Source organism: Miniopterus schreibersii, assembly GCF_964146895.1.
Source record: "Miniopterus schreibersii genome assembly, chromosome: X".
Lineage (NCBI taxonomy): Eukaryota > Metazoa > Chordata > Mammalia > Chiroptera > Miniopteridae > Miniopterus > Miniopterus schreibersii.
This window is the reverse complement of record NC_138104.1, coordinates 83,242,461-83,256,090: the sequence shown is the minus strand read 5'-3', so window position 1 is coordinate 83,256,090 and position 13,630 is coordinate 83,242,461. Positions and strand designations below refer to the sequence as shown.

Genomic DNA, 13,630 nt, shown 5'->3' with positions numbered 1-13,630 from the left:
TTTCAACCATTTTAAAATTTAAAAACCATTCTTAGCTCACTGGTCATATAAAACCAGGCAGTGGGCCATATTTGGCCTGCCCAGACTCGGTTTGCAGACCCCTGCTCTAGATGACTGGTCCCCATCCCAGATCAGCCAAAAAGAATACACAGAGGTGGGGTCAGGGAATCCCCATTTCGTCAGACTCTCCAGGTCATCCAAATTCAGCCTGTCTAAATACCATTGCTGGTTTGGGAACTACCTATTCACGGACTCTCTGAAAAGGTGGGAGGCCCCCTTTAGTGCTATTAACAGTTCAATCTTCCTGACTTGCCCCATTCATGGGGCTTGGGGGATAGATAAGTGGAGACTTAACCTGAAGGGCTGTGTGTGCTTTCCTGACTTCCCCATTGGTGTCTATCTCACCCATCCTCCAAGGTGCTATTTTCTTCCTAGCCCCAGCGGCATGGGTTTTTGGTACAAAGATGTATAAGTTCCTGTGTCTTTAAGGGCTGGTCTGTTCCAGTGATTCTCAACCCCAGGACTAGGTTTTGTTAGAGAGGCAGGAACAGCTTTAATTACACTAGTGTGGATTTAAGACCTGAAGTTTTTTCTAAGACACAGCTTATATGCAGGGCAAAGCCATGCAAGGACCCTGTTAACCAATCATTAAAGATGTGCTTGGCTGCTACTGGAGGTTAGGCCAGGCAGGAGCTGCACTCCTGGCAGAAGTACTTAACAAGAGATGAAGTCAGGGGCCCTCTAAGGGTTGAGTTTGCTTTTAAGTTAAAGGAGGGAGTAGGAACCTAAAGGCTGTACATGCTTATCTCAGGAATGTCGGAGACAGGAAAGGAAGTCTAGAGGATGCAGTAATGAAAGCAAAGCCAACAGGAAAAGGGAGAGAGGAGAGGAAAGGAGCTATTGTGTGGTAGTTATAAACAGGCAAGCCACCCTGTCTTGGCAAAGGGCTGAACTCATTTATCAGACCAGTGCTTCTCGAATTTCACTGTGTATAAGAATCAGTGGAGGGATCTTGTTAAAATGCACATGCTAATTTGGTAGGTCTTGGATGAGGCCTGAGCTTCTGCATTTCTGACTTGCTCCCAAGGTGATCCAAGGATTCAAGCAATCAAGGATGCTGCTGGCATGCAGGCACAGCTTTTTATTTTGTTCTCCTTTTAAATAATCATAAGCTATAAAAAGAGTATGGGATCCATAACTCTATTCTACCTGGGGCTACTCACATCTAGGACTGCTGCATATATGGTTATTCAGGGAGTTCCCTATACCCCAGCACCCATGGTCATACCCACCAAAAGAGTAAGCAGGGTCTCAAATCATCCTGCCTCCACTCTCCAAGTGTGGAATCCTAGGCCTGCCTCTATCCTTTTCCTACTTACCTGAAGTCTATCTCCTGACCAAGCCCCGTGTCCACAGAATTACATGTGCCCAGACAGCATCTTTTTGTAATTCTCCCAAAGGGGCTTTATGGACTAGCAGTGGCCCTGCAGCCAGCAATGAGAGAGTGGCAGGTGTCCTTAGGTGGCTCTTGCCAGTATTCCGCCACAGTTGCCAGAACAGACACTGCTTTCTCACTCAACCCTTGAGTGGAAGCTGTTAATGAGCTGAGATAAAATGACATCACTTAATCAAAATGACAGATAATATCAAGAGTTGGTGAGGATGGAAATTGGAATCATCATAAACTATTGGTAGGAATGTAAAATGGTGCAGTCACTTTGAAAAAGAGTCTGGCAACTCCTCAAATTATTAAGCGTAGAGTTACCATATGACCCAGCAATTCCACTCCTAGGTATATACCCAAGAGAAATGAAAACATATGTCTACACAGAAATTTATACATGAATATTCATTGCAGCATTATTCATAATAATCAAATAGTGAAAACAACTCAAACGTCCTTCAGTTGAGGAATGGAAAGATCAAATGTGGCCTATCCACACAATGGAATATAATTTGACCACAAAAGGGAATCAAGTACTGATACCTGCTACAACATGAATGAATCTTGAAAACATTATGCTAAGTGAAAGCAGCCAGACAGAAAAGGACAAATATTGTATGATTCCATTTATATGCAATGTTAAGGATAGGCAAATCTATAGAGACAGAAATAGAAGAGTGGTTGCCTAGGGCTGGGGGTGGTGGGTGGGTAAGGAGTGATGGAGAAGGGCTGTAGGGTTTCTTTTGATAGTAATGAAGATGCTCTAAAATTGTGGTGATAGATACACAGCTCTGTGAATATACCAAAAATCACTGAACTGGTTTCAATGACTGTTGTATGGTATGTGAATGATATCTCCATAAAGCTGTTAAAAATGTTATCACATATCAGTTAGAGAACTCAAAGCCAGTGGCATAGGGAGAAAGCATCGACAAAAGGGGACAAGAACTGGCTATGGGATAGCAACTTCTCAGAACCCTTGAAGAATATCCAAGCAGCCCCAGGTTGAGACTGAGATTGCAGGCAAGTGTTGATAGGAACAACCATGCTGAAATACACCCTGGACAGGAGCTCAGTGAGTGCATGCAGTGTGATTAATTCTTGTCTGCCTATACCTGGTGCCTGGCATGGTGCCTAACATGCAGTGACCACTCAAAAGTTGAGTTCAGTACCTGCCTGTGGTAGAGTAAAGGGAATTCTGGAGTCACCAGACCGAATTCTAAACCTAGCTCTTCTTCTAACTCCTTGTGTGACCCCAGAGAAATCCCTTCAACTGATTGAGCCTCAGGAGGTCATCACTAAGAAGCAAGATGTTACATCTCGGGTGCACCTTCCAGTCCGAAGTTCCACAGATCCATGAATTAGGTGGCCCACACAGGAGAGCCTGGATGTGGGTGAGAGACACCTGTGGGAAATTAGGTAGAGCCTGAGACACCCACCCAGCAGGTCAGGACTAGCCAGAGGCGTGATCCCCAGCAGATTTCACTCCACAGATCCACCAAGAGCCTTCCAGGAGCCAGGTCCCTGCTAGGCCATGTGGACACAATATGAACAAGACTCCAGGACCTGCTGACATGGCCGGGGGCATCAGATTAATGACTAGCTAATGGTGAAACAGTATGATTCTACCCATTGGAAAGTTAAGTTAAAATCTAAGTGGAAAGAGAATTTCAACATTGGATGTTTAAAGGAATTGGAGCCTTTGTCTGACAAATGCTGAGTCAGTGGCAACAAGTCAGAGTTCCTACATGGATGGACACTCCGGGGGCAGAGTCTCAGAAGGCGGGCCACACCAACACTTTCTCACCACTCCATAATGAGCCTGCCAAACCTTGGCTCAAATCTTACTCTGTGGCCTTAATTTAACCAGTGCTTTTGAACATTCCTGGGTCCTGGAACTGGCAGGGTCATTCAGCTCAGCCACCCACACAGTAAGTGGAAGGCCAGAGTCCTCTGTCCAAGGGTCCCAGGGTGCAATCAGCATTGAAGAGATAGATGCTCATGAGGCACAACTGGACAGACACTGCAAACAGCCAGTGGCGGCAGGGGAAACAAGGCGTTGATGCACGTGGGCCATCACACTGCAGGTCACTGTAAACGCAGGGAAGAAGAAACGGTGCAGCGATGTTTCAAGGTTAAGGCAGAAAGTACTCCCTAAATTCTATGTTTGGATCTGTTTGACTATTACTCATAAAAATAGTTTTAAACCCAATATACTCAATTTACAACCCCAAACCTCTGGGAGAATCCAAGCTATCATGTCCAAACCCATTTATCGTCTCCCTGGAGAACAATACATAAAGAGGCATCCAGTATGAGCTAAGGATTATGGGTGAGTGAATCATTCAGCCCAAGAATGAGTGATCCAGAGGTTTCTGAGGCCAGAGTGCCATGCAACAGTAAGATCCAGGTGCAACCAATTATCATTTGGAAAACTTGGGAGCTTAGCAAAGCTACCAATGACTTTTCTCTTACACAAGCTTTATCTTAAAATCTTTATCTGAAAATCCTGCCCCTGGAACTCCCTGGAGTCTCTAAGTCTCCTAGAATAGTGTCCGAGGGTGATAGGAAATCCAAGAGCCTCAGCATTTAGCTATGCCCTGAACTGTGGACTGCTCAGATCGATCTTTTGTTCAGGGTACTGTAAATTTCCTGACATTTTACTATATTGCATTCCTTTTTCTTTGGGAATTATCCTCTTGGAAATTCTGGTTAAATCCTGCAGGGATATTTGAAATATAATACGTTGATTCCCTGTTACACTTACTTCAATCAATCAATTTACAAATATTGACTAAAGATCCTCTCTGACATTCCCTACACTGGGCTAAGTGGGGGGTACAACCAGTTGCCAGCCCAAGCCTGAAGGCAATTCCAGTCTATGATTATGTCTGCTTTGTTTGCTGTTGCTTTTTAAATGAGGAGGACAGGAAATTGTACCACTGGTTATAAGAGGCTACCTGTTCATTGGTTCAATCAAATATTCCCTATTCTGGCAATTTCATCTTACTTTGTATGTTGATTTTTGTGCCCATTAAGTGCACGTTCTCTCATAGAACTCACAAAGATGATCTAGTGAGCAGCGGTTTTGAATTGGGATAGGGCCTTCGCCCCAGGAAAAGAACACCCACACAGATTTCTGTTTCCAATTTCAAAGTGTTCTTAGAGAAGCCCACAGGCCTCCTACTTTAACCTCCCATGGGCATGTAGTGCTGTTATCTTTGGCATCAGCATCCAGCAGCATCGTTGTTCAATATCCAGGCCCAATGTCTCTGCATGGCTCCTCTCTGCACTCCCAGGCCTGTAAACCCATTTCTGTTATAACATTTACCACCTTAGATAACTCAGTGTCTATTTCTCCTTAAGACAGAAAGCTACTGACAGAAGGAATCCCCTCCTTTCTTCATCCTGGTATCCCAAGAACTCCATAATTCAGTGTCCACTTTGAAAAGTAAGTCTCTGGGTAGAGTCCAGGTTTCATTGGAGAAGGCAGAAACGGATTCTGTTTCAAAATTAAATTCAAATATCCAAGAGAAAGATTCAGGCTTAAAACCTCTGAAACAATGGCCCATAAAAGCTGACAGTCATGAGCTCACACAATGGAGAACCAAGGAGCTGTCCTCAGAAAACTCCCTATGAACTGGAACTCAGGGGAGGTTATTATTCACACTGCTTTTTGGGAAGTGAATCTTTAAATCTGAGTATTAATCAGAACTTGGCGGCTACAATTCCACACTATGCTATAGCCTGGCAAAAGTAAACCTTCTTCTGTTTAAACTCAGTCTTCACTTTCAATTACACGTTTTAGTTGTGTTTTCTGAAAGGGTAATTGATGTAGCACACATTTGCGTTTACTAAGGTAACCATTCAACCTCTTTGGAAGGGGCCGTAGCAAAGTGGCCAACAAAAATAATAAATGCAAACTCCAGCTTGTGGCTGCAGTCGGTCTCTCATCTTACAGCCCCCAACAGAGAAGGTTATTGCTTCAACAGAGGGTGTTCATGGATTTAAATGCAACTTCTACAGCCAGTAAGCCATAATCTCTGCGCATGTGTTTCTCTCAGCTCCTTTTCTTTCCAATGGTCCACCACCTGAACTACAGGGAACTACAATATTAACTCAATAAGCACAAATATCCACCTGGCTCAAGGTGCTCGGCTAGGCACCATGGGAAATACAAAGAAGAGTAAGACATAGCATTACTCTGCCTTCAAGAGCTCAGAATCTAGAAATATAGGCATACCTCATTTTATTCCACTTCACTTTCTTACACTCACAGACTGTTTTTTACAGATTGAAGGCAAGACCCTCCACCAGCAGAAAGAATATGACTGACTTTATTGCCACCCTTTCTTTATTGCGGTGGTCTGGAACTGAACCTGCAATGTCTCTGAGGTATGCCTATATAGAGGAGTTCATAAATGATTGTAAAGTATGGCATGCGTGATAAATACCACAAGACATGAAGTGCCGTGGACGCTCAAAGGAAAGCAGAAGCTTCTCATTCAAGGGATCAAGGCAAAGTTTCATCGAAGTGGGGATGTCACTGGGAGATGGGCAGAGTTTGGACAGACTGGTGGTTGGGGGAAAGCAGTCCAGGTGCAGGAAGCAGTAATACCAAGAAGTGGCAACATTTCACTCAAGTTCTATAAAAACATGTAATTTATTTTGGTCACATTTTAGGAAACCAGATGAGAACTGTAAAATTAGGCCTGAAGCAAACTGTATAGTCCCCTGAGAACTTTTTCGTTAACTTTAGAGAGAACATGGAGCTGTTGTTCTCCATCTTTGAGTAGGAAAGTAAAGTGATACAAAATGGTACTAAATTAAAGTTGTGCCCGGCCAGGCGTGGCTCAGCGGTTGAGCGTCGACCTAGGATCCAGACGATCGGGGTTCGATTCCTAGTCAGGGCACATGCCCGGGTTGCGGGCTCGATCAATGACTCTCTCATCATTGATGTTTTTATCTCTCTCTCTCCCTCTCCTTTCCTCTCTCTGAAATCAATAAAGATATAGTTAATAAAATAAAAAATAAAATTAATTAATTAATTAATTAAAGTTGTACTTAAAAGACCAGAATCTAGCCAAAGAAAGCAGACTGAGTTAGAGTGACAGAGTCTAAAAGTGAGAATGTTATAGTAATAATAAAGAGAGGGGTTGTATTTCAATTGTGAGAACTGATGAGTTGGGAAAGTTTGAAGATGGTGCTTTAACAATGGTTTCTGGTGTCTCTTAGAGCTCACAAATCTGTGAAATGAGAAGCAGTAATACCAATATACTATACTGAAAGTGTTATCAGTAAAGAAAATGCCAGATGAAAATGTTCTGCTCTCCCTAGCATTCTCCGTTTTAATGCAGAGTAATTTTGTTAGCTGATTACATGTTTTAAATCCAAATAGAAATTTCTAGCCTAGCCTGAGACTTTAATTGTATATCCTGAGCCAGGTGTTCAGTTCCTAATACTTATCTCCAAATGTGGCATTTCAGAAGGCTGCTTTGGCTGATATGGTCTGGTCTGGTTTTTAGCAAACCTCACTCAGCTTTCCTGATTGGCCAAACCACACTACTTTAACTAGCTTTCTCCAGGTGTAAGATTCATGGAGCCTTTCTTAGTGGCCATGGTGCTCATTTCCACCTTTGGCCTTGCTTACAGAAGGAGGTGCAGTGATCCTCCAAAATCTCAGATGTAAATAAGGTTTCATGAGTTTACTTAAGAACAGAATCAAAACTCCTACCCTTATAGGCATGCAAACACAATCAAATGCAGACAGCTTGGCTATGAACTTTCCACACATTTCATGGTGTGTGTTTTTTTAGATACTGTGTCTTTGCTAGGCTGCAAAGAATAAATCAGAGAGCCAGAAAAGCTGCATCAAATTCAAAGATGGAAAAACTCCAGAGAACTTCTAGGAGTGAGAATGGGAAGGATTTACTCTCACTCTGACAGATTTGCTGTTAAATCTCAGCTGGTTATATAACCAGAAGGCTGATGGGGCCCTAGATCCCAATCTCCCTTTTTCAGAGGATCCTGACTTCAGACCTTTTACCTTCTCTCTTAATGGAGACATGATGTCCATTTGCTAAGAGGGTGCCTCTGAAATGATCTTCAAAATCTGTCACCCAGCACTTGGCACCCAGCACTGTGAACTCAGCTGACATGATTTGCCTCAGTACCTGCTGGCCTAGAATATCTCCCCTCCTTAGCCTTCTAAAACTTCTGGTTTGCAGTGAAATCCCACTTTTGGATTCAATAGCCCCAGCAGAGCACATTTCCTGAGAGATCTTATAGAGAGAAGCCAAGGGTGAGCTCAAGGGAAGTGCTTTGAAAGCATTTCCAATCAGCTTCTGCTCATTTGGGGTCTGAGCAGAGCCTGAGGGCAGGTGAGGAATCAGTGTAGGGGTTGGCAAGGAGGAAGGCACTAGCCTCCAGCAGGGGGACAGCCTGCCTGCTGGCAGAGGAGCCAGGCTAGCCAGGCGCAGGTCCTTAAAGACGGAGAGTGATGGTGCCCAACCTGGCAAATCCATGATTCTGTAGGTGGCTGAGCCCTGGCAGCAAGCTACACTATACAAGGATAGAAGCTGAGAGAAAAGAGAGCAGAGGGCAGGGTAAGGGAGGGATGGCGGTCAGATGGAAAAAAGAGAGGCCCCTTGGCTGAGAAAGGCTCCACCAGATGTACAAGCAGCTCAGAGAAGCCTCCAAATTCAGAGTACAACTGCCTCCAGCTAGTTTCTCAACTTCTCCCTCTGCTCACCCAAAGCTAGTCCTTGTCCTTGTCCTTCACCTTTGGGTTCTTTTTTTTTTTTTTTTTTTTTTTTAATATTGTTGATTTCGGAGAGAGGAAGGGAGAGGGAGAGAGAGATAGAAACATCAATGATGAAAGAGTCATTCATCAGCCGCTTCCTGCACGCCCCCGACTGGGGATTGAGCCCACAACCCGGGCATGTGCCCTGACTGGGTTCATTTTAATCTGACTCCTGCTAAAGGGGGTGGGGGAGCACACCATGGGAATGGCACTTGTCTGGCACTGAGGATAGTCTCCTTTCCACTTTGCTCTGAATCAGTTCCTACCAAACAGCTTAAACTTGCAAGAGTCAGCTCCAAACACAAATGTTCCCGTTTATCACTTCACACAGTTGTTTGACTGATTCATTTGGGGACGTGCAGAGAATTTCCAGTAGCCATCTGTATATCTCCCAAGCACACTATGTGAGACCTCCACCTCCATACTCCTCCATCCCTCATCTAGAATTCAGTAGGTTTGTTTTTCAGACCAAATATTTGCACGCCCTACGGTCCACGTCAACCACTTTCTCATTAACACCAAATTAGTGTGCTCATGGATTTCTTCTTCGTTCCCGGACACAAGGGTGCGTCCACGTTGCCCTGCTCCCCTGAAACTCTTTGCTAATCTAAGACTCTCTGATGCAGGAATAAGCTTGGAGGTTTTAAAAGGGCATTTCCAAAGAAGGTTTTGCCAATACCAGGAGAGCCCTAATAAATAAATGCCAGGTTTCCCTTAGATGGTAGAGACCACGCCCTCCAGCAGCAAGAAGCCACACCCTCTAAGGCAGCCTTGCGGCTCCCAGCAGAGCCACGCGTGAGTAGTCCTCTTTCCCTGGGGCTAACCGAGCGCATGCCACATGTCACCACTCTCAGCTGGCACCTCTCTCCCAAAGGCGCAGACTTTCTGGGAATCCCCAGCAGAGGGGGTTGGGGTAGCGGGAGAGGGCCCGCCTGTGCTGTCCGCAAGAGTCGCTTCACTGTGACTGCGCCTGCAGCCTCAGGGGATGGTCTGGGACCTCGCGTGGGAGGGGGTTGGGGCTCCTTTCAGGACAATCTGCCAGCCTCCTGGGACCCGGCCCTGAGCAACCGGGTAAGAGGCAAAACTCTGAGTGGTGAGAAACTAGTCCGTGGCCAAACTTCTCCCAGTCGTCTCCTGCACCACCACGGGTTTGCTTGGACCCCAGGAACCCCAGATGCAGAGGGTAACTCGGGTTCCTGGCGCCGCGAAGGCTCTCCACGCCTGGCGAGGGGCTGACAGTCGGCTCTCCCCTCCCGGTGCCCAGACGAGAGCCTCCCTCCACGTCACCCCCTTCCCGGGCGGCGAAAAAGGAGTTCGTCGCAAACAAAGGGCGCCCCCCGCACCTCCATCTGTCCAGAGCGGAGGGTTCCCGGTGCCCAGCAGTGGGGAGGCTGCCCCGCCTCCGATCCTACCTGGGAAGCCGCGGCTCGGGGGGACTCGCAACAGCAGCAGCAGCAGCGCGGGCCAAAGTGCGGGGCTCCCCATGGCGCGCCGGCCCTCCGCTCGGCTCCTCCGCGCAGCACGCTTCCCGCTTCCCCGAGGAGACCGACCAGACTGAGGGGCTGCCTGGAGAGAGGCGAGGGCTGAGCTGGAAAACTCCTCCTCTCGCCTCTCCCTCCCTCAGGCTTGGGGCCTATCCTCCTTCCTCCGCCTCCCCGGAATGCTGGCGCGGTTTGGGGCTCCCACCCACCCTCTTCTTTTTGGGCCAGTGCTTTTTCTGGAAGTGGGGCTGACCCCCCAGGACCAGAGCGCGCCAGGAGTATCTTTCTGTTCTCCAACTGTGAGCCTTCTCACCCGAATACACACACTGGTGGCCCAACTGCCTCCCAGATCAAGGGCCCCCAGCACAATGTCATCTGTGTAGGAAGCTGAGTGAGTCACATAGAAAGAGAAGGGGCAACCAAGGGGCTCCAGAGTGGCCCACTGCCGCAGGTTACGCTGGCCACACTATCTACCAAAGAAACATCCAAACCTGCAGAGAATTTTTATGAGTTTACTTAAGCCAAACTGATGACAATTGCCAGATGCAAAATCACAATGGATTGAGAAAATGCTCCAGAGAATGGCAATTTTGTACCTTGTTTTATACATTAGAATAAAAGGAAGAGACATAGGCGGTTACATGAAATCCACTGGTGATATATTAGGGGGGGGCAGGAGAAAGCAAAGCTGGGAAGTCTCTAGGACTGGATAAAAAGTCAAAAGGAGAGACACATACTTCTTTCACATTGGTGGGTACATGATACTTAATAATTTACAGCACAGAGAGATGGTATTCGGGGAACAAGAAAACAATGAAGGGTTCTGTGGTCTCCTGTTCTTGTGCCCTTAGGTTAGCCTTGCAGGGTCTGGAAAAGATTACTCTGACATTTCAAAGGTATTGTTTTTCAAAACTATGGCAATAAAAAACAGTCTAACATCATTAACAAACAAAGCCATGTTATCTTAGATGAAAAAAGACAATAGGCTCTGTCAAGGTAAAGATTGATCTTTGTCAAGGAAGATACCAGCCTAGGACATGACTACTGCCAAGACTTGCTTTTAGTTAGGAAGTTTTACGTTCAGACCCTCCGATGTAGTTATTTTTGGTCTCTGAGTTTGTAAGGCCCGCCATGTAGTTTTCCCAAGCCTGTCAGGTTTAGTAGGTGGTCCCTTTTTCATCCACAACCCTCATGACCATGCCCCAAGCTCTGTTTATCACTATGTCCATTTTATCCAAGAAGAAACCCACATTTAGAAATTGCCCAGGTTCACTTTTATGGGCAGAGTGGGATTTGAACTTAGATGTGTGCTTCTGCTGATGCCAAGTCAACACTACAGCGTTTGTGTTTCTCTCTTGTAAAGGAATGACTCAAGGGCTGGACCCACTGCATGCTTGTTGCACTGAGGTTCGGAATGCGGCTTCAGGCTCTTCCCAGGGTGAAGACAAGGCAGAGAAAGTTCCCTGTTTCCATCACAGCCTTGGGAATCCGGCTGTTGTTTCCTGAAACCAGATTTCCCCATTACCTGGGTTGTTCTCAACCACCCAAGGACACCATGACAGGCCTGGAGCCTCCACCTTGTTATCTGGCATCAGGATAGGGTTTTTCGGCTGCCTGAATGATGGATCTGGTTTCTCTGAGGCTTTCTCAAATGTTTTGTTTTGTTTCAACCCATAAGGCCCTCACCCCTTTCCTATCCAAAGGAGATCTCAGCTAAGGTAGATTCCAACGAGGGCTGCTGCATTAGATTGCGAGGTTTGGGCACTGCACAAAGGTACCTGGAGGAAGGGGCCTGTGGGAACGTAAATCCAGTTGCATCTGGGTTCACTGAGCCCTGTGCCTTGGCAGGGGACACACACATTGTGGAAGGACTCCTTTCTACTTGCTACAGCAGTCTTGAATGGGCCTTGGGAATATCCAATCCATCAGAATGTTTTCAAATTCTTTTATCTACAGGGTGTGCTCATTTACCACTTCTCACAAGAGCTCCCAACTTTAACTTCCATCTTATCCTCTCCAGTGTTTCTGGGGCTTTTCCCCATATACCCTGAGTTTTCTCCATTGCTGCTACCTCCTCAAGGAGCCAACAACCTTCAATAATCCTCAAGAAAAATGAGAGAGGTCAGCTTCATTTGTGGCCTCCATTAGACCAGGCACTTTGGGGAGTGGGTTTTCAATCCAGTCCACACACAAGGGGAGGAGGGAGCCTTCATGGAAAATACCATATCCAGACTGGACCCCAGACCAATGAAACTAGAATCTTTAGGGTTGTGGCCTGGAGTTTGATCCAATGCATATTTTTGTGCCCCTACAGAGTGGTGCAGGTTTTAGAATAGGATAAGTCCTAGGCCAGGGTTTCTCAGCCCAGGCTATTAACATTTGGGGCTCAATACTGCTTTCTTTGTTGGGGAGGTGGCTGCTCTGTGCACTGAAGGATAGTTAGCACCATCCCTGGCCCAGATGTCAATAGCAACCCCTTATTTTCTAAGTTGTAACAATAAGAAAATGTCAAATAGCCCTCTATGGGAAAACTGGCCCCCAGCTGAGAACCACTGTTTTAGGCCCACGAGCAAAGGTTAATGTGCATCTAGAATTCTAGATCCAGGTTGTGTGTCCAGCGGCCTTTCTCTCCTATATCACATCTGAAGCAAGCTTTTCTCACAACAACCAACATCAATTCTCTTACTGCGATGAGAAGGAACACCTGGCTTTCTCCTAGGACCTGAGTCTGGTGAAATACAAGAAACACCACTCTTAGTGTTAAGTGTTGCTCTCTTTGCTATCTTAGAGCAAACTCTAATCCGATATTATTCTTATTAGTAGTGGTGGTAGTAGTAATTATTATTATTCCAGGCCTCTCTCTGATAGAAAGGATGAGGCCAGAGGGAAGATGAGGGGAAGAGGTTATCAATTTATCCCACAATACCTTGGTAGACAATAGGCTGGTTAAGTAAATTCATAATCTGTCAAACAACTGAACCCAGAAGATGGGGTAATGAGTTGACGGAAACATAAAGAGAAGTCACGCAGGGAGTGCCACAGAGCTATGATCTCATTCTTGTTCTGCTTTAGATAACTATTAATTGGATAAAAAAGACATTGCTGGCATGAGACATAGACATCGGTTCCAAACATCTCTACAGGCAGAAATGCTGCATTGACTCTGAACAGTAAATAAGGATACATACGATGTCCTACATTAGATCTCGAAAACCAACCACACGGATACAGAGTAGGGGAAACGTGGTTTCCCAGTAGTATCTGTGAGAGTGCAGCCTAGCTGCCCATAAGCTAAGAAAGATGTTTCAGGCACCGCAGGGCTGTACTCACAGTGCCTGTTCTGTCCTCTGAAGCATTCCTGGGAGATGGGTAAAGTGCCAGAGGTGAGGAGAAAGAAACACAGGCATCAAAGTCTGGCAGGGGGAGTGGAGGTGTCTTTCCAATCTGTGCCATGTGGAGAAGTTTGGATTAAACATCACAGTCTTGTCCCCCGAGTCAGAGCAAAATGAACCACAGTAGAAAAGGAAGGAAAAGGATTACCAGAATTCACCTCCACTTAATTCCTTGAGCTTGTCTAATCAGATGGTATTGAAGGAGAAACTGTCAGCCACCTACCTACTTGCAGGAGAGAGATTTTCTGAGAGCCCTTCCCTCCCTGTGCCCCTACAATCTTCCCACACCTCCTCATTCTCCCGCTCTTTCAAACCAGTTCTTCTCTTTCCACATCCTTTCAGAGTAAAGAACCTGAAGTTTAAGGGGGAAACTGGTGGCTCACTGTCCCTTGGGAAATGGGCTGTGTTGCCGGAGCCCGCCGGCAGAGTCAAACGGTCCTGAGAGTAGGGGTGAGGATGGAGAAAAGACAGACACAAAAAAGATGGGATCCGGAGGACTGCAGCTCGTGAG

At 46.1% G+C, this 13,630-nt stretch overlaps 1 protein-coding gene across 2 annotated transcripts in view; it reads right to left on the bottom strand.

The window, feature by feature from the left end:
- The window catches only part of SRPX (sushi repeat containing protein X-linked), an 84,042-nt gene extending 74,221 nt beyond the window's left edge, over nt 1–9,821 (bottom strand). The window contains exon 1 of one of the 2 annotated variants that reach the window (XM_081125617.1): nt 9,659–9,821. In XM_081125617.1, the coding sequence (XP_080981743.1) occupies nt 9,659–9,731 (73 nt within the window). In that variant the 5' untranslated portion in view covers nt 9,732–9,821. The remainder of the gene's footprint in view (nt 1–9,658) is intronic. The other variant, XM_081125616.1, reaches the window with a different exon arrangement.
- Nucleotides 9,822–13,630: the final 3,809 nt, after the last annotated feature.